The sequence below is a fragment of the Saccopteryx bilineata genome, chromosome 9 (genome assembly GCF_036850765.1).
Source record: "Saccopteryx bilineata isolate mSacBil1 chromosome 9, mSacBil1_pri_phased_curated, whole genome shotgun sequence".
NCBI lineage: Eukaryota > Metazoa > Chordata > Mammalia > Chiroptera > Emballonuridae > Saccopteryx > Saccopteryx bilineata.
In genome coordinates, this window is record NC_089498.1 from 76,071,900 (window position 1) to 76,099,448 (window position 27,549).

Genomic DNA, 27,549 nt, shown 5'->3' on the forward strand with positions numbered 1-27,549 from the left:
TCTAATTCAATTCTGCATCCACAAAGTCTAGTATACTACATGGTACAAAGCAGGTGCTCAATAAATGTTGCTCAAACAAATGGTCACAATACTCTAGCTATTTGAAATCTATCCACCCTTCAAGGCCTCCTTCTGAACAAACACGTGTTAGACCATTCCAGCCCAGAGTCATCACTACCTCCTTTGAACGTAAACAACTTGCTGGCTCTGCCTCTTAGTTTGCAATTATTAATCACATCAATCCTTATGATATACATAACTTTTCATGAGTACTTATTTCTCTAAGGACCAGGGCTGTATTTTATCCTTTTGTGTGTGTGTGTGTGTGTGTGTGTGTGTGTTTCTGAAGTTGGAAACGAGGAGGCAGACTCCCGCATGCGCTGGACCGGGATCCTCCCGGCATTCCCACCAGGGGGCGATGCTCTGCCCATCTCTGGCGTTGCTCTGTTGCAACCAGAGCCACTCTAGCGCCTGAAGCAGAGGCCATAGAGCCACCCCCAGCGCCCGGGCCAACTTTGCTCCAATGGATCCTTGGCTGCAGGAGGGGAAGAGAGACAGAGAGGAAGGAGAAGAAGGAGAGAGGGAGGGGTGGAGAAGCAGATGGGCGCTTTTCCTGTGTGCCCTGGCCGGAAATCGAACCCGGGACTCCTGCACACCAGGCTGACGCTCTACTACTGAGCCAACCGGCCAGGGCCAAACATGGCTTATTTTATCCTTTTTACACTTTTGTTGTTTCCCTACAGTTATAGCATATAACAGGCATTTAAGAAATATCTTCTATTTGATTATCTGAGGTGTCAAATTTCACATACCAAACAAGGATGCCCAATTAGCTTTAACTTATTTCATCTGTGTATAAGCATTTTTATGATGAAATAAAGTCATATGACTGGCACTAAAACACACATCATTTAGTAAATCAAGGTTCTTTTCACTAAACTTCCAACTCTTGCCAATTCATTCAATAGTTCTGGAACCTGAAGCTTTTGCCTCACTACTGAGCAGCTGTATTTCCTCCTTGGCATTTTCCTGCTAAGATGTCTTGTAACCACAGTGTGTGTTTTCTCTCTCTTTCTCAAACACACACACACACACACACACACACACACACTATTCTCTGTTCCTTTGCTTTCTCTAGGACAGATGGTACTGAAGATTTATTTAAGTACGCTAAAGAGTTTAATAGGGGTGGAAAGAAAATCAAGTCATTTTTAAGAGTTATCTTTTTAGATAGGTAAGTCTTCAAAATAGCTTTAATAACAAAAATTAAAATTCAAGTTGGTTTTAAATATAATGAAATAGAACTAGCAAGGAACACTGAAGTTGCTATGTGACCAAGACCTATGTGGTTCATCTAAAAATCTGTAATGAAAAATAAGCAATCCTAATAAAGCTAAGGTACTAGAAAACACTTTAGCCAAATGACCTAAGCAAGGCAGCTGGCAACAGAACCTAAATAAATCAAAAGGCTGCCCATCAGAAATATATCAGCTTTAAAAGTTTATAACACTCAGCATTTTGGTTTAATCAGAAAATCTGACATTTTAAGAAACGAGGTTACTATATAACCAAGGAAATAAAATATACTGAATCCAAAAGAGTCACACACTGTGTATGCTAAAATGAAAAGAGTCACACACTGCGTATGCTAAAATGAACAGACATAATGCAAAGAACACACTCTATCAGGGGTCCCCAAACTTTTTACACAGGGGGCCAGTTCACTGTCCCTCAGACTGTTGGAGGGCCGCCACATACAGGGCTCCTCTCACTGACCACCAATGAAAGAGGTGCCCCTTCTGGAAGTGCGGCAGGGGGCCGGATAAATGGCCTGAGGGGGCTGCATGTGGCCCGCGGGCCGTAGTTTGGGGATGCCTGCAAGTGATAAAGGTGAATTTTTGTATCAAGACTAACAGATTTAATAATCTCAAACGACTCTAGTTGTACAAACCTGGGTACACTTTAAAATATCTGGAAAGAAAAGGAAGAATCTGGACAATTCCAGACAAGCAAATTTTGGGGGGAGGAGGGAGAACAAAATACATAAATTCAAGGTTTTATGTTTTAATTACCCATACCAATTTTGTTGATGTGGCAGTAAGGCACTTTACTGATATGGAATTACCCCTAATATTCCAGTGAAGAGCTAATTACATTTATACATGAGTCATCTGTAGTATTCCAATATCTCAAACTTCATATGATGTGAATTTCAGGCATCTGACATTAAACAGAGACAGATCTATATTCTCCCTTTATAACCTACTTACCGTAAAATTCAGGCCTTTTGACTAGAAGTATAAGAGCATAAAATTGAGAAAAAGTTTCAGGTCATAAAAGACTACTTGTATTTGATAACAACGATGGTTTCCATACTATTATTACTATGAAATGGTACAGCTGCAAAACTAGCACAAAGAAGACCTTTTAAAAAATCTGGATTTTAGTAAGTTTTAAACCTGAGTTGAACTAGCACCATGGTCACATATCTTCTCTGTCATCAATGTAACATTATGTTATACAATTATTGAATGAAAAAGGCAAGAAAGAAGCCTGAAGAGAAAATCTAAAAGTGGATTTCAGTATGAAAGGTGAATTTCCCAGTAATTTTGAGGAAGCCAGAGACAAGACTCCATGTGCAAACTAGTGTGTTGCAAACCATCTCTATAAGCATGTGATCCACATCAGGCAGTCCAGCTGGCTAACAAATTCCATAAAGAAATGAAAGTTGTCTTGATGAAGAACATACTACTGAGAACATGAGATCTTATATCTATGAGCTGTATTTAACTATAATTTTCTATACCAACAAGCTTCTTAATTACCTAAATTAAATTAACTTTATTTCATACCAATCAAATATAACTTTGCAGTTCACAACTTACCCCTAAGAAATATGCGTTATGTTTGAAATCTTTTACTATATTAATTAAAGCAGTACAGGGAAAACAGTACCACATATATGACAGACAAGAAACAAAACGACTCAAAAGCATAAGGATAGCATAAATTCATTGCTCAGGAATATATTAGATGGGCTATCTCGTTTAACAGTAGGGTGAAAAGTGTCCAGGAAAATGAACATATAACACAGATATACAGTCAAAAAACAAAAAGGCAGCCCACATCTTGTTTCCAATCCCACAAAACTCCGGTATTTCATGGTAGAATGAATGCCAGAACTATCAATCTTTTCTTTTTTTCTCTCTCTTTCACTTTAAAAAGATTACTGCGGACAAGGATTCCATAAACTCTTTATTCAGCTCAATCCAATGCCTGGCCCAGATGGATATACTACTAACTTTTAAAAATTACCCACAGAAGCCTGGATACAAATTAGTGTTATTATTAAAGGAGGCTCAAATTGAAAACTTAAAATAACACAAAGGGAAAAGTTTTTCTTGTTTTTAAATGTTTTAATGGAAACATATCTCATCAGATTTAAAAAACTGGGCTTAACAGTATTCAAACATTGTGCCAGTATATTTGAGAAGCTGAATTAAAAAAAAAAAAAGGTAGTACCTGTTTTTCAAAAATAAACATAATACAATAAAATTTTTAATCTAAAATTATTTCAATTTATTGAACACGCTACACGGTAAAGAAAAATCATTCCGAATTGTTTTTCACCTCCACAGTAGTGTCTGAAGTTGACGGGCTCTCCCAAAGAGCATGGGAATCTGAAGCACTCTCAATTAGCCCTCAATTTTTCTATTTTACATTGATCTGCTAATCTGTTGTTGGTAAACAACTATAAATTTAACTTTTCCTTATAGGGGGGGGTGTGGGTATGTTTGAAGGGAAGGGGTTGTGACCCTTTTCGGCCTTCGACCAGTGTTGACGGTATTCTGAGTAGATGCTTCTACCTACCCACGAGGCTTTTTTTTTTTCGGGGGGGGGGTCTTTTATACCTTTTCTTCTTCATCTATTCTGCACTGAAAGCCGGCGTCCCCCATCCTGCCTCATCCCTTCACCTTTGTCGGATTCCATATGGTTTCCCCCATGCTGGTTGTCACCTGAGGGCCAACCGCGAACCCCTGGGGCTGCCACTAACTAGGGGCGAACCAGCCGGACGGCTGTCACTGGGGTGAACGCGTGGGTCAGAGCCGAGGTGACTTCTCACTGCCCCGCGTGGCTCAAGGTCCCGAGCCCCTCCGTCCGCCCCGCCAAGCCAGGCGTGCAGCTGTCGCATAGCAGGAAGCTAATCGCGGCCTCTGGGCCGCTCTGACAGGCGAGTAGGAAAAGAAAGGGGCTCCAAGCGGCTGATAGCCTCAGCCGCGGCTAGGAGACCGGGAGAGCAACCTGGCCTGAAGGCAAACAGCACCGCGGAGCCGCCGCCACCAACTCAGCCCGGCCCAGCAGGGGCCCGCCCAGGGGCCACTCCCCAAGGGAGACAGCCAGTCACTCGCCCGCCCTTACGGGCCCGCTCCGGAGGGGACGGTCTCCCGCCCGCCCTCGCACACAGCTCCTCAGGCCAGGCCCCCAGGGCTTCGTCCACCTCTCACCTTTGACGACGCGGTCAGCCCCGGGAGGGGGCGGCGGGGGCGGGGGCGGGGGCGGTGCAGCCCGGGCCGGCTCCGGGGCGGCCATGCTGGGCCCGGGGCTCGGCTAGACGTTGGACCGGGCAGGGTGGGGGGCGGGGGCGGCGGCTACCAGAGCCAAGCGGCGGCGCCGCCGGGGAACATGGCGGACCCTCTTTCCCTACAGAGGGGCTAAGACCGGCATGCACCGCGCGTGCGGGGGCGGGGCAGACTCTAGGGACTTAGTCAAAATTACTGAGGCTAGAGAAACAGGACGAGGCTAAGGGATCAAGTTAAAATTCTGGGCAGGCAAAAATTAAATAGTGAGGAGTGAGGTCCGCCCGCTGATAGTTGCTGCAGTGAATGAGTGCTAGGAAGCACGACACCAGCTCTCATGGAGCTACCGGTAAGACGAGGAGACGTGATCAAACTGCGTCTACTAACTTTAAAAAATTATTAGAATCAACTACTATTAGAAAAACAAGTGTATAACATTTGGCTACCAGATCTGGGTACTTTGGTTGGTAAGGGACAAGAGAAATAGAGGCATTGCAGGCACTACAGAGAAGTGACTGTTGAAAGTGGACTGTGAGAGAGAATCCAGCCCTTGTATTTAGAGCCTGGAATTGTTAAGACTTTGAAGGCGCAGCAGATCAGGCTCCAAGGCTTAAGAATCAAATGGGTAAGGGGAAAGGAAGGGATGACACCAAAAGCTATTCCAAGAGTCTACAGAACTAACCTGAAAAGAGCACAGCCTCCCTCTTGATTCAGTCAGAAATCAGAGATTTGGAAGGCAGAGGAGTAAGTAGGGAGTTGGAAATTAGATACTCATACCTCCCACAGTGTTTCTGTGCACATACAGAATCCAGGCACAGGTGACTTATGAAACCTTCATAGGCATGGACATTTACGAGGAAGGGGATAGTGGGACAAGAGCTGATTGACTATTCAATCAGTAATTATTAGATATGTGTGTGTGACGATGGCAGCTATACTGAATCATGCATAGAGAGCGGCATATCCACTAAGATGTATATCCTGATGGCACAGGAAGCAAGTGGGAGGCATTGAGATATTCCAGCTCATCTTCCTGCTTAATACTACGAGTGCTCAGAATCTGTTGATAATGGGTGGTGATAATTAGGTAAGCAGTGGTTTAAAGATCTCAAAGAGCACCTTTCTACCTCTTCTTTTTTGTCAATCTCAGTGATCCTGAGACCTAGGGTAAAAGAGAAGGGGAATGCCCAATAGGTAGATATTCTTGGGAAAGGGAGCCCACAAAATATCTTTTAGAAGGAGGAGAATTTGGGAGTGGGGTAGGGATGAAAATGGATCTTTCTGGCATAGAAGTGCAATAATTCCACAGAAAGGGAAGAGGTTGGAGCAGCCATAGGGAGAGAGTAAGGAAGAGAGGAGGCACATCACAAATTTGTAGAGGGAGGAATGAATTTGTAAGAGGTCAAATCTCTAGAAAATCTACTTAAGGAGAGAAGGAGAAGGCGTGTAACATGTTTAGTGCCTCTTGGCAAGAAAGGGTTAGAAAATATTTTAGCAGCAGCGGTAACAAGAAAGTCACTCCATGGGTACGTTGACTCCTACTTTGAATATGTTTTTCAACTATCCTTCAATCCTTCAACTCTTTGGTTCCTCACTTTCACTCAGAAAAAAAAATTTTTTTTTTCATATATTTTCACATACATACTCCTGTCCATCTATCTCTATATGTTTGGGCCATGACTCACTCTCTGGGAGCCCCAGACCACTGGAAATTGGTATTTCTTGCTTATCCAGGCCAGCCCATCCCAATACAAAGAGCAATAGCATAAAATAGGATTTAAAAGGATAATTATATGACAAAGAATTAAATAGAACTATCTTATAGATTTATTAATGAAAAATACTTTACAAAAACAGTATGTTTGGCCCTAAAATAGTTCAGCTGACTCTGAGGGTTTACAATAGTGACTGAGCAAGTGGCAGTAATGGCTCTGCTGCTGAGACAGGAGGGTGTGTTAGTGTGCCTGACTCCATCTGTTCACAGGGCAAATGTTATGTTGGCAGCTCTGCATCCTAGACCTAAGGTTTGGGGGCAAAGGGAAGGCTGACAGTCTATAATACTGGGTAGGTGGACTGCCCTGTGGTCAGGAAAATAAACAGGGCTACATGTTCCTGCAAGACTGGGGAATGGGGAAGACAGGCAGTAAGGTAATAGGGATAGGTAGATAAAACAAAGAAAAAAAGTTGGTAATATAGTAGAGGAACAGGATGAGGGCCCAGGCACAGGTAAGGCATAAAATACCCAGGAAAAAAATAACCTCAGGAATGACTAGGGTCCAGAGTAATGTAAAGTGGCTCAAATAAAGTCCCAAATAGCAACTGCTTCCTTTTGCTAGGTGAATAGAAATTGGAATTTCAGATATTACTTCTCAAAGAGCCATATTACATTAGAGGTCCCTGGTACCCCTAGGAGAAACTGCCAACTCTATGATGAGATGAGACTAGCACAATCCTGGCAGAAATGCAGAGTATGAACTCTGCCACAGTACAGTTTAACAGAGAAAACTGTGGCTCCAAGAAAGGAAAGGGGTGACTTTACCACCTGCTGTGCTGCAGGGCTCTAGCCCTAATCTGCTCTCTTCCAGGGGCATCTGCTAGAACAAACAGAAACTCCTGTCCCCCTGTCCTCCTGTGCCCAGATTGTGGGGCATAACTGCTTTGCCTCCAGTCATCATCTGGGGGCATATCTACTCTTCGAGGACCAGGGGCTCGAGACCCTGGAACAGGACCCAAATTACAAGCTGGCCTCAGGGGTACATGAATTCTGCTTGATGGTGGGGACACAGGGTGAACAATGGGAGGGTGGGAAGGTGAAAGGAAAAGATCCCCCCAGGACTGAGCATGAGGAAGGTGAAGGCCCTGGTGTCTCTCTGGTAGTGTGGCAGAGTGGGTTAGCTGAGGCTTGCACCCTGGAGTAGTCAGGAATCTAGCCCCGATATGATGGTTGGCCTCTGACCATGGTCCCCAAGAGGCATCTGTTGTAGAACGATGGGGGAGACTCCGGTAGTTCAAAGTTGTTCCTGCATACTTGACTCCTTGGGAAGTTTCACTGCTGTCACACATAGCCAGAAACTGCTGGAGACTCCTTGAAGTTCCTGGGAAGAGAAAAGAAACCCAGAGATTGAGCACTTACAGTAAATCATTTTTCCCAGACAACCATTCCTGGGTGTTCCTTCCAACTCTCCACCCCTCCAAGAGCATACACACAAGGGAAAGAAGGAGCCTGGTTTTGCTTTTAATTTCATTTGTTTTAAATCTTAATATACATTAAAATTAAGTCTCTTACCTCCAACCTGGCCAATAAAATAGTCTCCTGAATGCTGCCATACTTCTACCTCATTCTATTATAATCCTTCAGCAGCTTCAACACACACACATACATACACACACACTCTAGTATAGTTCCCTAATATTGCAAATGTACACTCTCATTGTAACAGCTCTACTCCTAGAGCTACCACTTAAAACATCATTCATTTTCTTAACATGGCACCGTTACTTTTATACATCCTGAGATCTCTGCTTTTGTTCGTATCATTCCTCCCACATATACAATGTGAAATGCCCTTTCTATACATTAATTTCCCTTTCCTTAAGTAACAAAATAACTTCAAAAATCACTTCTAAAAAACACTTCCCATTGCCTGACCAGGCGGTGGCGCAGTGGATAGAGCATTGGACTGGGATGTGGAAGGACCCAGGTTCAAGACCCCGAGGTCGCCAGCTTGAGCGCGGGCTCATCTGGCTTGAGCAAAAAGCTCATCAGCTTGGACCCAGGGTCGCTAGCTCCAGCAAGGGGTTACTCAGTCTGCTAAAGGCCCGCAGTCAAGGCACATATGAGAAAGCAATCAATGAACAACTAAGAAGTCGCAACGTGCAACGAAAAACTAATGATTAATGCTTCTCATCTGTCTCCATTCCTGTCTGTCTGAAACTATCTATCCCTCTGACTCTCTCTCTGTCTCTGTAAAAAATAAAATAATAAAAAAACACACTTCCCATTATGTTTATATCCCATCAGCATTTGTTCTATATTGTTATATGTATGTATGTATGCATATTTTGATTACTTATAAACACTGAGCTCTTTGAGAATAGAGAGCTGCCTTCTTTCTCAACTCTGTATTCACTATAGCTTTTGGTGTAGAACAGGCTGCAATAAAGGCTGATTGTATGATCAGATACCCCTAACAATTGTCAAAGGAAGCTTGCTACCTGGCTGCTCCACAGAGTAACAGAATATCCATCTATCCAGAAGTCCTGCTTATCTGAAGACCCCTAAAATTTAGACACAAATAACAATACTAATCTATTTCTGTTCTAGAATCACAACCACCACCTGCACTGGGATGTTTTTATCCATAAGCCAAGGTTTCTCAACCATAGCACTACTGATATTTTGGACTGATAATTCTTTGTTTGGGGAATAAGGAGGTACAGGGAAACTTCCATTTGCATTCATTGCAGGATGTTTAACAACAACCCTGACTTCTACTAACTAGATGTTAGTATCACCTCCCCTTCCCATTGTGATTAAACTGCCTTAAACTGAAGATTCAGCCTTGAAGAGGAAAAGAAGCAAATCTTGCTAGGGAGAAAGCCAGATGGATGCTGCCCACCTTCCCCAGGATTGTCTGGGTCTGTAATCCATGTACAGGGTCTTCCCAAGTCTCCCATTCACTCCTTATCTTCCTAGACCAGTGGTCGGCAAACTCATTAGTCAACAGAGCCAAATTTCAACAGTATAACGATTGAAATTTCTTTTGAGAGCCAAGTTTTTTAAACTTAAACTATATAGGTAGGGCCTGACTTGTGGTGGCGCAGTGGATAAAGCATTGACCTGGAATGCTGAGGTCACTGGTTCGAAACCCTGGGCTTGCCTGGTCAAGGCACATATGGGAGTTGATGCTTCCTGCTCCTCCCCCTCCTCTCTTCTCCCCCCTTCTCTAAAATGAATAAATAAAATCTTAAAAAAAAACAAAAAACTATATAGGTAGGTACATTCCTTATCAAGGTGGCGCCCACACGTGGTATTTTGTGGAAGAGCCACACTCAAGGGGCCAAAAAGCCACATGTGGCTCACGAACCACAGTTTGCCAACCGACCAGGGCCCTAGACCATCCCTCAACCAAGACTTAGGGAATAAAAGTAGAGAAAACACATAGAGATGACATTTTCTGTTTTGAGGAGATCCTAAAGACTGGGTATTAACTCCTCTTGGTCACTTAAAAGCTTATCCAATCATGACTGAAGAATTTCATTGTCATGGGTAGTTAGATTCTGGGAACTCTTAGACTCTTGGTCTAAGAACCATGTTGACCAAGAAATGATTTAATCACAATTCGTCTAGATCAATGCTTGATCTTAAGGCAGCAGTTCATATCCCTTTACAACCCCACCTTGGGACACACACACCCATAGATGTACTAATTTGAACCTTTAGGTCCTTGGAAAGGTACTACATTCTGGCACATAATATTAGACTTGGGGAAAGTTACCTGGGAGTCTATGGGGCTCCCCTGCCATGCTGGGCATCAAGCCATCTGGAGACAGGAACTGTGGTTGGGGTGGGTAGAGTTGGGGACCAAGGAGAAACACAGGAGGGTCATGGATGACAGGGAGGGAAGAGGAGCTGGAACAACGGTGCCTGGTTTCCAAAGCCTTTTTCCTCGAGTTTGATGAATCCTTATAATGAGACGACAAAAAAACACAAAGATGAGAATTAACACAGAGAACAACATGGTTGGGTAAACACAGTGAGGCAAACGGGGAGTGGGTGGGTGGAGGGAACTAGAGTGTACACATGACTTGCTCTGAAAGGGACTCATTTACTCAGTCACTCTTCCTACTAGTCCCTCCAGAAAACATTCCGATCACTATAAACTGGAGACACCAAACTGGAGATCCTTTTCTCCTAACTTGTCTTCTTCATAGTCCTCACTTTTCCAACCCTACATCTAGGTCTTTAGTAACTCCTTATTGCTAACAGTGGAATTAAAGAGACAAAGATAGAATTTTTAAAATAGAGAAGAAATGAGAGAAATTCAGAAAGCCTGAGAGACCAAGAAAGAAAATTCTATACTCTCTAAATATTGGGAACCAAAGTGTATCTCCTTCAGTGTACAATCACTCCATTTTCTCTATCACTGCTACATTGCATTGTCTCCCTGTTTGCCTGTCAAGTTTACACTTACTGATGCTTCTGTCCTGCTCTGTACTCCATTAGTCATTCACTTTTATGGTAAAATCTTATAAATATTTCCTCTAACATTTGAAACATTAATATGTCTACAACTGAACCAACATTCTTTCAAACTCCTCCTCCAAGTACCACATTTTCTTTTTTTTTCTTTTTTTATTTTTTTTTTATTCATTTTTTTTTTTTAGAGAAGAGAGAGAGAGGGAGAGAGAGAGAGAAAGAGAGACAGAGAGAAGGAGGGAGGAGCTGGAAGCGTCAACTTCCATATGTGCCTTGACCAGGCAAGCCCAGGGTTTCGAACCGGTGACCTCGGCATTCCAGGTCGACGCTTTATCCACTGCGCCACCACAGGTCAGTCAGTACCACATTTTCTTAAGTCACCAAGGCTCAAATGTTGACATTGCCCTTGATTTTGCAAATTTTTTTTTGATTTTGCAGATTTTTATCCACCATTCCATTAGTTGCCTTTGTAAGTACTCTCATTTCTACCCATAGGTTTCATATTTCAATTTAACTGGATCACATCAACAACCTCTGATCTCTTTCTATCTCCTTACTATGGCCTGAAAGTTTCTATGTGATATGGCAATGCCAATTTTTCTCACTTATCTCCTAACATTCCTGACCGTTTTACACTCTGACCTTCTTAATGTTCCTTAAATGCACCAAGCTCACTTCAGCTCAGGCCCTTTACACTTACTGCTTCTGTTACCTGGAATATTCTCCCCGTGGCTCACACCTTCATACCACTGAGGTCTCTGATCAAATGTTACTTCCTTGGAGCCTATTTCCCTCACTACTCTATCAAAAATAACCCTGAGAATAACCGCTGTTACTTCTTTACTCCTCCTTGCTTTGTCTTATTCTTCTTTATAACACATTGCCTAAGATTAACTTGTTTATCGTCTTTTTCTAGAAGAATACATTTCTTTTCGCTCCAGTATCCCCAGCACCTTGAAACCACCTGGAATATTATAGGCACTTAATAAATATTAAATAAAATAATCTATATGCCAGTTATCTTATTTCCTTTACTAGATTGTAAACCATTCAAGGACAAAATTTGTGTTGTTTCATCAGTATGCTTATAGCACCTTCTATGCTACAGCATGGCACATAGTAAACATTTATATATAGCCAAAGGACCAGGTCCTCTCAGCATGTGACAAGCCAACTATTCCTTTCTTCTGGACAAAAGAAAGTGATACTACATTTCCTTAGGTTTCCTTCTACCTCTCTGGTCTCTTTTACTAAGTATCCTTTTAGAGTTCTTCAGAAGAACCACTTTAAATCTGATATTCTTCAGGGATGTGTCCTGGCTCCTCTCTTTCCAAATGCTCCTTTTTTAAAATTTTCTTTTCCAAGTGAGAGGAGGGGAGATAGACTCCCACATACGCCCCAACCAGGATCCACCCAGCAACACCCATCTGGGGCTGATGCTCGAAACAACCCAGTTATCCTCAACACCTGAGGCTGACACTCAGACCAAATGAGCTGTCCTCGGTGGTCGAGACTGATGCTCGAACCAGTCAGGCCACTGGCTGTGAGTGGACAAGAGAGAGAGAGAAAGAGAAACAGTTGCTTCTCATGTATATCTTGATTGGGAATCGAACCTCAGATGTCTGCATGCCAGGCTGATGCTCAATCCACTAAGCAAACTGGCCAGGGCCTCCCAATACTCTTCCTCTTTTCAAAGGCTGTGATTCTCAAATCTTAATATCAAGCCTATATGTCTCATATTCAAAGGCCTACCAGATTATCTCCACTCAAGCTAAATATGGAGGGGGGAGGCTTATGAGTACATGAAATGCAGAGTTTAATCTTGTATTATTTATTATATATTATTTTCCATATAAACTGTAAACCTACTTTGCCCACCCTGTATATCCAAAACTGTACACCTCTCTTCCGTCAAATATATTCTTGCTTCTCTTCCCTCAAATATATCATTATCAATCAGCCCATAATTCCTGGAAATGATCTTTGTGTTTCCCCATATCTAGGCAGGCAGATGCCAAGTCCCATTGATTTTTGCTTCTTAATTGGCTCTCCAGTATGTCTACTTCTTTCTCTCCTCCTAAACTCCTTACTGTGGTACATGATATAACCCTTGTTTATATTCTTTCCAGTCTCACTTGTCAACACTCCCCATCCTTCCCTTGCCAGACTCTAATCTTGTCATAACCAGAGTAGCTTTTAATTCAGTTAACATCTACTTCAGGTCTCTTTACCTGTTACATATTTTTTTCTTCTAGAAAGCCTTGCCTGATCCTCAAGTCTAGTTTAGATTTCCTTTTATTATACTTCCATAGCATTAAATCTTATGATGTTATATTAGAATTCTTCTTTGTCTCCTCCAGTAAACTCTGAAGTCCATGAGAACAGGGACTACATCTAGCTCATGAGCCACTGTATCCCCAGCAACTGGCACAGTACCTATCATGAGCATTTATTGAAAAGAATGAATGAATGAATAAAGAAAGAGTCAAATCTCCTAGGAAATTAACAAGTTGCCATCAAATGCATTAAAAGTGTAGGAAAAGAGCTGGGCAAAAAAAAGCCAGCTTTTCCAAAAAGAATGGCAAACCGTTCAGATTTCTTCAGGAACTAATGACCAATAAGCTGGAAGAGATGACTGCCTCTTGGGAAAAGAAACTGGGTCTGAAGGAATAGTAGAACAGAGAATTAGTTTTCACTCTCTATCCTTTTGTACCTTTTCATACCACATATTTAAAACCTGTTTTAAAATTTTTATTGAATTAACCTAGTGAACAAGATTCAATGCACTGATGCTTTGCATCCTGACCTCTATTGTAATGAAAAAACTTGCCTTGGGCAAGTATGTGAAATTCTCAAAAGGCACTATTTATAAACCCAGTGATGAAACTACTGGAGTTTGTTGATCTCTGCTGACTTGGTGTCCCAGTCCCTTTCACCTGTTACAGATTACTGCATTTATTATGTAAGAAAGGCCTCAGGAAAAGGATTTTTAAATCATTTTCTTTTTACTTTTCCTTTTTTTTTTTTTTAATGCACATGTTTCATTTCAGCTTGCAGGCACACTTGACCTCAATCATGTACTGGGATGGAGAGGAAAAGGCAAAACAATATTCCACTCCATCTCTTCCTTTGATTAGTCAATAAGTTCTGACCCAGTCAGCAGCCATTGCTTCTGAGAAACTCCTCTTAAAGTTACTAGAACTCTTCTCACCCTGCGGAACTCTATAAATAATCCAGCTTGCAAAACTACTATGGGGAAAGGACATTCCTCTGGGCTCCAACTAAATGTGTGTCAATAATAACTATGTGCCCTCATTTTTGCTGAGTGCACATGGCTTTCCCGCAAATTACAACCTTCAATTCTACCCCTTCACTTGCACAATATTTTACCTATCAAGAAAAAGAGGGTGCTCTGAATAAAGACACTGATTCTACTTACAAAACTGTGGGAAGAGATTGGGGCCTCCTTACTATCTAAGACAACAGTGCCACGAAGATTGCAGTAGATGCAGCAGAAATTCTCTGCACTCTATTTATCATCTTCCCGGCCTGACCTGTGGTGGCGCATTGGATAAAGCATCGACCTGGAAATGCTGAGGTCGCCGGTTCAAAACCCTGGGCTTGCCTGGTCAAGGCACATATGGGAGTTGATGCTTCCAGCTCCTCCCCCCGTCTCTCTCTCTCCTCTCTCTCTTCTCTCTAAAAATGAATAAACTAAAAAAAAAAAAAACAATTAAATATTTATCATCTTCCCTGTACTCCCTGCTGCGGCCTAGGCAAGGTGTAGCCTTCAAATACACAGGCACACATAAGCAAACACGTAACAACATATCTGTGGTTTTCCCACAGACCCTGTCCCCAGGGATGCGGGACAGAATAATGTAAGACCCACTAGAGAGACCTGAATTAGATATATTTGAAAGGTAGTGCCCAGGTGGCAATCTCTTCTCATTGAAAAGAAGCTGTCATAGACCTTGTTTTCATCTAATAGCCCCACATCACCATGCCCCTGCCTTACCACCAACCCTACCACTCATATCTCTCTACAATTTCTTCCCCAACACACCACCCCATGCCCAGTACTTTAGCACCTGAGTCAGCTACCTGAGAAGCAGGCACTGTGCTGGCTTCACTGTGCTCCATTTCTGCTGTTGGGGTCTTTGAGAGACCAAGGCCAGGGGCTGAGTGCAACCTCCTTCCCACGCCATCTGCAGAGCCTGAGGAGGAAAAGATAAATATAAGTTGAAACCATCCCATCTTTTAGAGCCTAAACTTGGCCTGGTAGTGCAAAAACAACTAATGTCTTATTAAATAACATATGCATCTTTGAATCTAACGAAGGTGTGCTTCTGGAATGTAGAAATTGTTTTAGAATATGGATAGTTTTCTTACAAGCCACAGGGTTTCAGAACACAAACCTTGAAGAAACTTCTAGCATCAGACTTGGGCCCAAGACTTGTATACAGAGGAAATTTTCTGACATAGTGATTCTCGAGAGTGTGATGACAAAGAAACTATTATCTCAGTCTAGTTAGAAACTGTCATCTCTCAAATCTCCTCATTTTACATAACAGGAAAATGAGTTCCGTGGTCTGACAGGTAGTAAGTAGTTTAACCAGTATTAAATAATCAAGTCTCTCAATTTTCATTTCCTGTTATTATAAACAGTTCTTCAGCAACATTTTTTATGTATAATGCTCTTTTATTTCCATTAGCTTCTCTCAATCACTTAAATTTTAAACAATCACTAAATGCTTATCTCTTCCTCAAAATCTTGCTAGACTGTTAAGAACTCCAAACTGGATATGTGACTCCCAACTAATTAAGCCTTACATTCTGAAGACACACATGCCCTTGACCTGAATCTGGTATGTCCTATGACTGTCGCCAACTCATGTCTTGATTTGGTATTTTGATTCTAATATATGTTATCGGGCTAAAACATGATATTGTTAATATTAAGCTACAGGACCAGTTATTTTCATGTTTCCTGGAGCTTAAAAACAGTGGCTCCAGAACCACCTCAAATTCATCCAGGAGCTTTAAAAAATTACAGCTTCCTATACCTCTCCACAGATCTATTGAATCGGTATCTTTGTGATTAGAGCGTAGGAATATTTATTTCTAAAAGGCTTTCCCCCAAAGTGTGGGAGAATATACTCAGACATTGTTTATGAAATGTAAAATGTTATATATAGTCTTCCTTAAAAGCAATCTAGAAATAGCAATTAAAATTGAAAATAATTTACCCTCTTACCCAACAATTTTACTCCTGGGAGTAAGAAGCAAAAACAATACAAGTTTATTGTAGCATTCTTTGTAGTGGCCAGAACTAGAAATAGAATTATGCCCATATATAGCAGAATGGCTAAATACATTATGGCATTCTCAATATCAGATATTGTCTGCCACTAAAAAGAATTAATTGTATTAAATGAGATGGCTTAGAGGGATTTTCATGAAGTATTGTTAAGAGGGGAAAAAACCCTCTAATATTATCCCCCCAAAAAACACTGTATATGTGGATCTACATAGGATTTTATCAACAGAAAAATACAGAAATATACACATTATATTATTATCTGGGAAGGTGAGGAATAAGAGGTGGGGACTGATGTGAGGGGAAGAGAGATGAACAGTAAAATTGTCCATGAGAAAAACAGCATGTGTGCTATGATCCCATTTATGTAAAATTATTTCTCTCTTTTTAAAAGCCACTCCTCAGGTGACTATGATGGGCAGTCAGATTTAAGAATTATAGCTGCTATAATTAGAATCTGGTGCTCCTCTAGTTAAGTCAAGCATGATTCCCTAGACAAGGAGGTGGCCGTAGAAACCTCCTGAAGGGAGTAGGCTCTGATTCCTTTAAAGATATTTAGGCGGAAGGCTCCATTGGAGCAAAGATGGCCCGGGCGCTGGGGATGGCTCTGTGGCCTCTACCTCAGGCGCTAGAGTGGCTCTGGTCGCAACATGGCGACGCCCAGGATGGGCAGAGCATCGCCCCCTGGTGGGCAGAGCGTCGCCCCTGGTGGGCGTGCCGGGTGGATCCCGGTCGGGCGCATGCGGGAGTCTGTCTGACTGTCTCTCCCTGTTTCCAGCTTCAGAAAAATGAAGGAAAAAAAAAAAAGATATTTAGGCGGAAGTGGAGGTGACCATGTGTAGGGAATACTGTTGAGGGGATTTCTGGATTTGATAGAAGGTAGAATTAAGATGATGTCTACTACTGATCAATAATAACAAGAAAGACTACCAGACATTATATACTTCCTGATATAAGAAGTTCAAAGTACTATCTATGAAATATTATTACTTTTAAAAAACTAAACCAGATTTTAATCAAGTCTCTAGCCCTATGTACGAGGTTACAGAAAAACAGTCTAGAAGATGTTTAGAGAATAAAAACAAAACTTTACTAGAAAATAATCAGTAAAATCGAGAATGAGGAAGACAAATGACCAAATTTCTTCAACAAGTAAATGCAACAGGATAAAAGAGACAAGAAAGCCTTGGAGCATATCAACAAAGCTAATGTGAGAATCTTGTTTGGGTCCTGATTTGAAATAAACCAACTGTGAAAAGAAATCTATGGGACAATTGAGAAAATACGAATACTGGTTACTGTATTATGTGAAGAAATTATTGTTAATTTTTTAGATGTAATAGTTATAGTTTTGTCTTTTAAAATAGTCCTTATTTCTTTGGGGTAGATTCTAAACTATTTATGGATAAAGTGATAAAATGTCTGGAATTTGCTTTAAAATAATCCAGTGGGAGAGGGAAAGAGGAGGGTGCTATATCTAAATCAATTATTGGCCATATGCTAATAATTGGCCAAAATAACTACCATACAAATTAATAATGCATATGTAGGAAAGGGGGAATATTATAATATTTACTCAATTTTTTAATATACTTGAAAATTTTCCATGACAAGAGTTATATAGGTCAATGGCAGTGTTTGTATAACTTTCTGGGAACTATAACTATGTCAAAATCTGGTCACAAACACAGTATACTATATTTTATATGAAATGTCCCAAATAGGCAAATCTATAGAAAGAAAATAGATTAGAGGTTGTCTAGGGCTGGGAGAAAGGGGTATGAGGAAATGAAGAGTGACTACTAATGGAGGGGTACAGAATTTCTTTTTGGGGTAATAAAAACACCTTAAAATTGATTGTGGTGGCCTGGCTGGATAGACCAGCTGGTTAGAGCATCATTTCAAAGCAGAGAGGTTGCATGTTCAATCCCTGGTCAGGGCACATACAGGAACAGATTGAGGTTCCTGTCTCTCTCTCTCCCTTACTCTCTCGCTAAAATCAACAAATAAAATATTTTTAAAAATTGAATGTGGTGCCTGATCAGGCGGTGGCGCAGTGGATAGAGCGTCAGCCTGGGATGCTGAGGACCCAGGTCCAAGGCCCAAGGTCACCGACTTGAGCAAAGGGTCACTGGCTTGGCTGGAGCCCCCCAGTCAAGACACATATGAGAAAGCAATCAATGAACAACTAAAGTGCTGCAACGAAGAATTGATGCTTCTCATCATTCTCTTTCTGTCTGTGCCTCTCTTTCTTTTTTTTCTTTTTGTATTTTTCCAAAGTTAGAAGCGGAGAGGCAGTCAGACAGACTCCCGCATGTGCCTGACCACGATCCACCTGGCATGCCCACTAGGGGGCGATGCGCTGCCCATCTGGGGCATTGCTCCATTGCAGCTGGAGCCATTCTAGCACCTGAGGCAGAGGCCATGGAGCCATCCTCAGCGCCTGAGCCAACTTTGCTCCAATGCAGCCTTGGCTACGGGAGGGGAAGAGAGAGAAAGAAAGGAAGGAGAGGGGGAAGGGTGGAGAAGCAGATGGGCGCTTCTCCTGTGTGCCCGGACCAGGAATCAAACCTGGGACTTCCACACGCCGGACTAACGCTCTATCGCTGAGCCAACGGGCAGAGCCTGTCTCTCTCTCTCTCTCTCTCTCTCTTTCTCTTTTTCTCTCGCATGTGCACTAAAAAAAGAATTGATGTGGTAGTGGATGGACAACTATGAATAAAATAAAAACCTTTGAATTGTATACTTTAATTGAATTGGATGGTATGTAAATTATATATCATAAACCTTAAAAAAAATAAGTCAGAGATAGACAAATACTGCATAAACTCTTATGCAGAACCTAAAAACCATCAAACTCATAGAAACAGAGAATACAATGGTAGTTGCCAGAGGCTGGCCGGGAGAGTGGGAGATTGGAGAGATTTTATCAAAGGGTATAAACCAGTGGTCCCCAACCTTTTTTGGGCCACGGACCAGTTTAATGTCAGAAAATATTTTCACAGACCAGCCTTTAGGGTGGGAAGGATAAATGTATCACATGACTGACTTGAGACAAGCGTCAAGAGTGAGTCTTAGATGGATGTAACAGAGGGAATCTGGTCATTTTTAAAAAATAAAACCATTCAGACTTAGATATAAATAAAATGGAAATAATGTAGTTATTTATTCTTTCTCTGCGGACCGGTACCAAATGGCCCACGGACTGGTACCAGTCTGTGGCCCGGGGGTTGGGGACCACTGGTATAGACTTACAGTTGTTAAATTCTGGGGATTGTGACTATAGTTAACAATATTGTGTTACTGTGTTATATGCCTGAAAGTTGATGAGAGTAAATCTTAAATGTTCCCACTGCAAAAAACATTGTAATTAGGTGTGGTGATGGTTATGTTAACTAACTTTATTGTGGTAATCATTTAACAATATATATATCAAAGCATCACACTGTGTACCTTAAATGTCCACAATGTTATCTGTCATTTTATGTATCAATAAAGATGTGGGGAAAAGTAATTTGGTGCTTAATAAATGCTTTACAGTAAGATAAAGCAGACTCCCCCAAAGATATATTCTGTCATATATGGATGCTAATTGGCATTCTCTTTCATAATCAACTAACTACCTGATTTATTTCACCTGATCACTTCATTATTTTATGTCATGTCAGTTCTTAAAGACTCAATTTAAAACAGACTCTAACCAAAATAAAGGCTAGTTTGGTTTGACTTTTTTTTTTTTTTGGTGAGAGAGACAGAAAGAGCAACAGAGAGAGGGACAGAGAGACAGGAAGGAAGAGAGATGAGAAGCATCAATTCTTTGTTGTGGCACCTTAGTTGTTCATTGACTGCTTTCTCATATGTGCCTTGATGGGGAGGGGGGCTACAGTAGAGTGAGTGACCCCTTGCTCAAGCCAGTGACCCTTATGCTCAAGCCAGTGACCTTGGGCTTCAAGCCAGAGACCTTTGGGCTCAAACCAGCGATCATGGGGTCATGTCTATGATACCATGATCAAGCCAGCAACCCCACGTTCAAGCTGGTGAGCCCGCACTCAAGACAGTGACCTCAGAATTTTAAACCTGGGTCCTCTGCATCCTAGGTTGATGCTCTATCCACTGCGCCACTGCCTGGTCAGGCTTGACAAGTATTTTTTTTTTTTTTTTCATTTTTCTGAAGCTGGAAACAGGGAAAGACAGTCAGACAGACTCCCGCATGCGCCCGACCGGGATCCACCCGGCACGCCCACCAGGGGCGACGCTCTGCCCACCAGGGGGCGATTCTCTGCCCATCCTGGGCGTCGCCATGTTGCGACCAGAGCCACTCTAGCGCCTGGGGCAGAGGCCACAGAGCCATCCCCAGCGCCCAGGCCATCTTTGCTCCAATGGAGCCTTGGCTGCGGGAGGGGAAGAGAGAGACAGAGAGGAAAGCGCGGCGGAGGGGTGGAGAAGCAAATGGGCGCTTCTCCTGTGTGCCCTGGCCGGGAATCGAACCCGGGTCCTCCACACACTAGGCCGACGCTCTACCGCTGAGCCAACCGGCCAGGGCTTGACAAGTATTTTTGAGAACGGATTTAATAATGGATTTTTTTTTTTTTCTGAAGTTGGAAACAGGGAGGCAGTCAGACAGACTCCCGCATGTGTCCACCCGGGATCCACCCAGCATGCCCACCAGGGGGCGATGCTCTGCCCATCTGGGGCGTTGCTCTGTTGCAATGAGAGCCATTCTAGCACCTGAGGCAGAGGCCATGGAGCCATCCTCAGCACCCGGGCCAACTTTGCTCCAATGGAGCCTTGGCTGCGGGAGGGGAAGAGACAGAGAGGAAGGAGAGGGGGAGGGGTGGAGAAGCAGATGGGCGCTTCTCCTGTGTGCCCTGGCCGGGAATCGAACCCGGGACTCCTGCACGCCAGGCCGATGCTCTACCACTGAGCCAACCGTCCAGGGCCTTAATAATGGATTTTTGAAATTAGTTTTTGTTCATTGTTAAAGAAAAAATTAATGGTTGGTAGGTACTCTTTCATATTGATTTTAGGAGTATAATCTTCCTGAAGGCTAATTTGCCAGTATATGTCAGGAGAATTTTTTTTAGATTTTTATTTATTCATTTTAGAGAGAGGAGATAGAGAGACAGAGAGAGAGAGAAGGGGGGAGCAAAAAGCATCAACTCCCATATGTGCCTTGACCAGCAAGCCCAGGGTTTCGAACTGGCGACCTAAGAGTTCCAGGTCGACACTTTACCCACTGTGCCACCACAGGTCAGGCCAGGAGATTTTTAAAAAGTTTATAACCTTCACCCTGGCTAGTTGGCTCAGTGGATAGAGTGTCGACCTGGCATACAGATGTCCCAGGTTTGATTCCCAGTCAGGCACACAAGAGAAGTGACCATCTACTTCTCTTCCCCTCCTTCTCCCCCTTCTCTCACTCTTCCCCTCTTGCAGTCAGTAGCTTCATTGGTGTGAGCATCAGCCCCGGGTGCTGAGGATAGCTCAGTTGGACCAAGTTAGCCTCACGCACTAAAAAAACCCCAAAAACCTCCGTTGATTCAAGCATCAAGACAGGGGTGGCCAGGTAGATCCTGGTTGGGGCACATGTGGGCGAGTCTGTCTCTCTATCTCCTCTCCTCTCACTTAAAAAAAAAAAGTTTATAATCTTCAACTAATTATTACTCTTTTAAAAGTTTATTCTAGGGCCCTGGCCGGTTGGCTCAGCGGTAGAGCGTCGGCCTAGTGTGCGGAGGACCCGGGTTCGATTCCCGGCCAGGGCACACAGAAGAAGCGCCCATTTGCTTCTCCATCCCTCCGCCTCGCCTTCCTCTCTGTCTCTCTCTTCCCCTCCCGCAGCCGAGGCTCCATTGGAGCAAAGATGGCCCGGGCGCTGGGGATGGCTCTGTGGCCTCTGCCTCAGGCGCTAGAGTGGCTCTGGTCGCAACATGGCGACGCCCAGGATGGGCAGAGCATCGCCCCCTGGTGGGCAGAGCGTCGCCCCATGGTGGGCGTGCCGGGTGGATCCCGGTTGGGCGCATGCGGGAGTCTGTCTGACTGTCCCTCCCTGTTTCCAGCTTCAGAAAAATGCAAAAAAAAAAAAAGATTATTCTAAGGAGCTAAACATTTAAGTTTAAAGATATTCATCACAGGATAATATTACTAAAAAGTTGGAAGTAGCCTAAATATTCAACCATATCATAATGATCCTGCCTTTTGAAAAAAACAAAACAAAATATATGGTAAATAGGTATAAAAAGCAAAACCAAAAGTAAATTCATGAAATTTTAAGTGTGTGATTATCAATCATTTTTATTATTTTATATAATTTCAAAACTATCCACTATGAAAAATGTTGCTATTTTGGGTAATATAAGGTTTTTGTGTTTTGCTTTGTTTTTGTAATAAAATGTTTGACAGTCATTTAGTTAATTATATTTTAATTTCAATGTATTTATTTATATACTATTAACACAGTTGACATTTGTGTTTTATTTCTCCCATACATTAGACAGGAAGCTAACTGAGGCAGACTCGAGCTTTTCCTCACTCTTTAGATCTTCCCACACTGCCGTGCTTAATAAATGTTATTGCATAGTCTCACTAGGATGCACATCCTAAAAAAACATTGAAATATCAAATCTCATATTTATGTGATCTCTCTCCCACAACTCCTTGGGATGTAGTAGGTACTCATTAAACACTTGTTTAGCTGAAATTAAACACTGGTGCAAGGAATCCATACCATTATTGAAACTGATATGCCTGAGCTGAATATAAAGTTCTCTGAGTTCAATTTCACAGAATCATACATTTTTTTTTTTTTGTATTTTTCTGAAGCTGGAAACAGGGAGAGACAGTCAGACAGACTCCCGCATGTGCCCGACCGGGATCCACTCGCACGCCCACCAGGGGGCGACGCTCTGCCCACCAGGGGGCGATGCTCTGCCCCTCCGGGGCATCACTCTGTCACAACCAGAGCCACTCTAGCGCCTGGGGCAGTGGCCAAGGAGCCATCCCCAGCGCCCGGGCCATCTTCGCTCCAATGGAGACTCGGCTGCGGGAGGGGAAGAGAGAGACAGAGAGGAAGGAGAGGGGGAGGGGTGGAGAAGCAGATGGGCGCTTCTCCTGTGTGCCCTGGCCGGGAATCGAACCCGGGACTTCTGCACGCCAGGCCGACGCTCTACCACTGAGCCAACCAGCCAGGGCAAATCATACATATTTTAAGAGTTGGAAGTTATCTTTAAAAAAATATCATTGAACTAATTTAATTTCTCTCTTTTTACAGGTAAAAACTTGGCCTTGGGTATTAAGTGACTTGTCCAAATTTATACTGACAGTTAATGTGAAGCCAGGACAATAGTTCAGGCTTTGAAATTCACAAGTGTGTCAATCTAATTTATAAATATTCTTCATTTATTCAATTCCCAGAACTAATTCTGTGATGTGAATTTAAGGTGTAGACTTCACTCTTCACACAATATTATCTAATAAAAAGTCAGTGAATGGGTACCCTACAGGTATACTACCTTGAAAATCCTAAACCAGGCAGTTTCTGAAGGGATTAGGGAGGTTTGCTGTTTCAGTATGATCTGGAAATGCCCTTTGCAGATTTAGCTGAACATGGACATCCTCATTGTGAGTTGGATCTGGAAACTGGATCTTGGGATTAGTTTAGCTTCTACACCATGGAAAGATGACTTTTCCTCACAGCCTCACCCATGTCACACTGAAGACCTATGAGCCATTTCTTAGCACTGTATACTGAAGAAGCGCTGGGCATATACTCACTGGTCTCTCTCTCTAGGAGGGAACTAGCCCGTGAGTGATGATATTCTGTCCTCATTCTTCATTCTAGCCAGAAAAATGTCTAGCCCTTGTCCTGAGTCTTTATGAATAAAGTAAAAAGTTTTACTACCACGTCCTAAGCTGGGGGTATTATTTGGACAGAACACCACCGCAACTCTGATCTTGTCCTCATGCTTTCAGCTTTTATATGTGCCCCACTTCCCCATCCCTGGCAGCATTCTTACCTGTTTGGCTAAGTGGATTCCAGACTACATCCTGCTGTCCCCATCCAGAACTGCCAGTTTGAGAAGCCTGAAGACTCGCCTGGTAGAGAGACTCCAATTCTGAGGTCTCCTGCTCTGTGTCTTGGTTCCAATGAGGATGCAAAAGGATATGGTTTCTGTCTGGATAAGCTACACAGGTATGGGGATCATTGGGGGAGGACTTCATTCCTGGCCCAGGGACCCCCTGTTTAAGCTGAGAATCACAGAGCCTTGTGACATTCACCCAGGAATCCAAAGGCAAGGAAGTCCCGAGGTCAACATTGCTGCCCAATTCTTTAGGTCTAGCATCTTTTACTTGAGGTGGCTTCCCTTGGTACATACCTGGCTCTGCCAACCTGAGCTGTCCTCCCCAAGAAGTTTCACCATTAAGCAGCCCAGAGTTCGTGGCAACAGAAGGATGATCAGCAGGCTGTTCCCAGAAAGGCAGTCTGTCCCTACCATCCACAGAGGGTTGCTGTTTTGCCCAAGAACAATGGCCTTTCCCTTGACCCTCTGGCAAAGGAGGTTTAGAGTCAGAAGGGGAAGAGTTCTTTCTTAGACTATTTGGAAAACTTCTATCCTGGGAACCTGTACCATCCCTTGTGGTGGCACCTTGCATCCTCTGGAACTGTTCTGTCAGAGAGCGGACCAGCCCCTTTGTGCCCAGAAACTCTGAGCTATAGGGCTCCTCACTGCCTCCATCCACTTTTGAAGTCAACCAAGTTTTGAGGCTTTTGGCTTGGAAGCATTCGTTAGTTTTCTGCATGGTATCAGGACAGTGAAACACAGATGAAGAAGCAACAGGCATTATGGGATGGCAGGCTCTGTAAAGGGAAAGGCTGGGCTGAGCTGATGAACTTGCAGGTCTATAGCCTACGTTGGGTGCATCTGCTCTCTCACAGGTGGCTGTTTCAGTTGGGTGTGACCAAGGCATCACCTGGGATGAATCAGCAAGATTCCTCTTTTCTTGGAATAGCTCTTCTTGGTCAATGCCTCTTCCTTCTTGAAGGGGGATCCTGTTGCAGCTGATGTTGTCATCCCTGTAGCCTTGCAGCTTACCCTTGGGTACATCAGATGATTCCCAACCTTGATGAGAGTTCTTCTCAGTCCTCCCTGGTGTTTTAGGTAAGCTCTGCCTGTGGAACATAGAGGAGTCAATGTGATCTACCTCAACTGAAGTAAGAAGGTTCGAGGCAGACCTACTGGGGGAATGGTGCTGCGAGGCAGACAGGACAGATGACTCTGGGAATAGTGATGAGTGTGTCTCATGGCAGGAAGCAGATGAGTAGATGGAAGAACTGGCCCCAAACTCTGTATTCACGTAGGGTTCCAGATGGGCCTCTCGGCTTAACAATACTTGGAACGGGATAGGCTGTTCACTGAAATAAATGAAGAGCACCAGTCATAAGCTATTTTGTTTAACAATATCATTTATAAGAAACCATTCATTTCTCATTTCTTGCTATCCAAAGATAGCACGGTGAAAATACATGGAAAGACAAGCACAAGTAGAGGCAGCAGTTGCGGCTCACAACAGAAGGCACATGGTCTGCTCACACCGAATCAATAGGTAATATTAATACTCTTTATTACATGCCTTCATCAAAGTGTCACACAGTATTAAGTAAAGCCCTTGCCAATATCCTTCACTAACTGTCAAGACCTATGCCAATCATACTTTACTTGCAAATTAAAATACAAAAACTGCTAGTCCCATATATAGATGACCTGGAAAGTAAGCAACACCTAGAAATCACTCATACCTGGGGTCCTGAGAGGCAGAACAACCGAAAGAATCCAAAGAGTACAGGGTGATTTGGGCTTATGGGATAATAAAATCAACCATTTCAAGTGTGGATTTGGTTGTAATACTCACTGAGATGTTTCCCCAAAGTAATGCACTGTGACTGTACTGAAATTTGGGAGTGGAAGTTAGAATTAACTGCATTTAGTTGGCTGCTCACTTAATTGTTTTGTATTTCTGACCTAAAAATTGTGTTAGAAGCACTTAAATAAAACCTTGATCATTCACATGCATCAAGTGGCACAGTTTTCAGGCAAGAGTTTAACTGCCTATATTGCTTATATTCAAACTGGCCCTGGCCAGTTAGCTCAGTCAGTTAAGAGCATCATCCTGAAACAACAAGGTTGCGAGTTCAACGCCTGGTCAGGGCACACACTGGAAGCAACCAAAAAATGCACAACTGAGTGCAACAACAAATGAATGCATCTCATCTCCCTTCCCTCTCTCTCTGTCTCTCTAAAAATCGATATAAATTAAGCCCTGGCTGGATAGCTTGGTTGGTTGGAGCATTGTTCTGGAGCACAGAGGTTGCTGGTTTGATTCCCCAGTCAGGGAACATGCAGGAGTAGCTCGAATTTCCTGCCTAGCTCTCTAGAAATGAAAAGCAAAACAACAATAACAACAAAAAGGAAAACCATTATCTAATCAGACTCTCAGATCAGTATTCAACTAGTGGAATATACAATAGGAGAAAAAGGAAGGTCCTCGCTATGAGCATTAAATTTCAATATAAATATACTATAAACTTCTATGGGAACATTCACTCTTCCCATTATATGGGAAACCTAATGGCGTCAAATAGACCTACCTGGATTTGCATTCCATGCTTCTATACCACTTACTAGCTGAGTAATACTGGGTACCTTACTTATCCTGTAAACCTGATTTCTTTATTTATATTGCTAAACAATAGTCCTTATCCTAAGGTTATTGTGAGAGTTAAATAAAATAAAACATCAAGTGTTTAAGCTTAGTGTCTGGGGACAGGCAGATGTTAAAAACATGTTAGCTGCTCTTATAATATTTATATTCTGAAAACTACTCAGGTTTATCGGTACCCAAAATTTACTTTTACTTAAATCTATCTATTCTAAGCAACAGCCAAATTCAAGGGCTAAAATGTGAGAACTACACCAGTGGCCACAGGGACTATTTTCCTAGTCTGACCACAGGGAAGCTAAACAAAGGGGTCTTCGTGGCTCTTCTCTATCAGAGCAAGGAAGACTGCTTTCTCTGCTTCCAGGAGGGACAAGAAGCCACTGAAATCCCAAAATAAATCATATGGCTTCTACTGCAACATGAAATGTTGCTCGGATTGCCATGTCTAAGAACTTAATACGTACAAACTTAATAATCATGTATTACACAGGTTCAGGGAAAAACCGCCCCACAGGAAATATGAACAAGTGGTCTATTTATTAATATTATGGTTTCTACATCTTTCTAGGAACGATTAAGTACCAGCTGTGGGATGAGCTTTCACTGGATGTCTGAACTGAGAAAAGAAATTTTTTCTGAGGAGTCTTCTTGCCCCTGTAGTCACCAAGACAATGAGAGCTGTGGCTGTGGAGCAGCCATGGTCACGTCCTCCCCTGGCATACATACACTCCTGTGGTTCCCAG

At 42.8% G+C, this 27,549-nt stretch overlaps 2 protein-coding genes and 1 long non-coding RNA gene across 22 annotated transcripts in view; 1 reads left to right on the forward strand and 2 right to left on the reverse strand.

The window, feature by feature from the left end:
- PPP3CB (protein phosphatase 3 catalytic subunit beta) overlaps positions 1-4,569 on the reverse strand; it is a 52,756-nt gene extending 48,187 nt beyond the window's left edge. For 5 of the 7 annotated variants that reach the window (XM_066244253.1, XM_066244250.1, XM_066244249.1 and 2 more), the window contains exon 1: positions 4,506-4,568. The gene's annotated coding sequence lies outside the window, so the exon portion shown is untranslated. Of the gene's footprint in view, positions 1-4,505 lie in introns of all 7 variants that reach the window. The other 2 variants (XM_066244252.1, XM_066244251.1) reach the window with 1 other exon arrangement.
- LOC136313707 (uncharacterized) lies at positions 3,431-27,549 on the forward strand. The gene is made up of 4 exons (XR_010727172.1): positions 3,431-4,518; positions 24,062-24,281; positions 25,026-25,248; positions 27,375-27,549. It is a non-coding gene; the product is annotated as an uncharacterized lncRNA (long non-coding RNA).
- Positions 6,382-27,549, reverse strand: part of USP54 (ubiquitin specific peptidase 54) — a 149,244-nt gene continuing 128,076 nt past the window's right edge. For 11 of the 14 annotated variants that reach the window (XM_066244233.1, XM_066244232.1, XM_066244234.1 and 8 more), the window contains 4 exons: positions 24,106-25,502; positions 14,881-14,993; positions 10,076-10,262; positions 6,382-7,672 (listed from right to left, as the gene is read on the reverse strand). In XM_066244233.1, coding sequence (XP_066100330.1) covers positions 7,113-7,672; positions 10,076-10,262; positions 14,881-14,993; positions 24,106-25,502 — 2,257 coding nt within the window. In that variant the 3' untranslated portion in view covers positions 6,382-7,112. The remainder of the gene's footprint in view (positions 7,673-10,075; positions 10,263-14,880; positions 14,994-24,105; positions 25,503-27,549) is intronic. The other 3 variants (XM_066244245.1, XM_066244243.1, XM_066244246.1) reach the window with 3 other exon arrangements.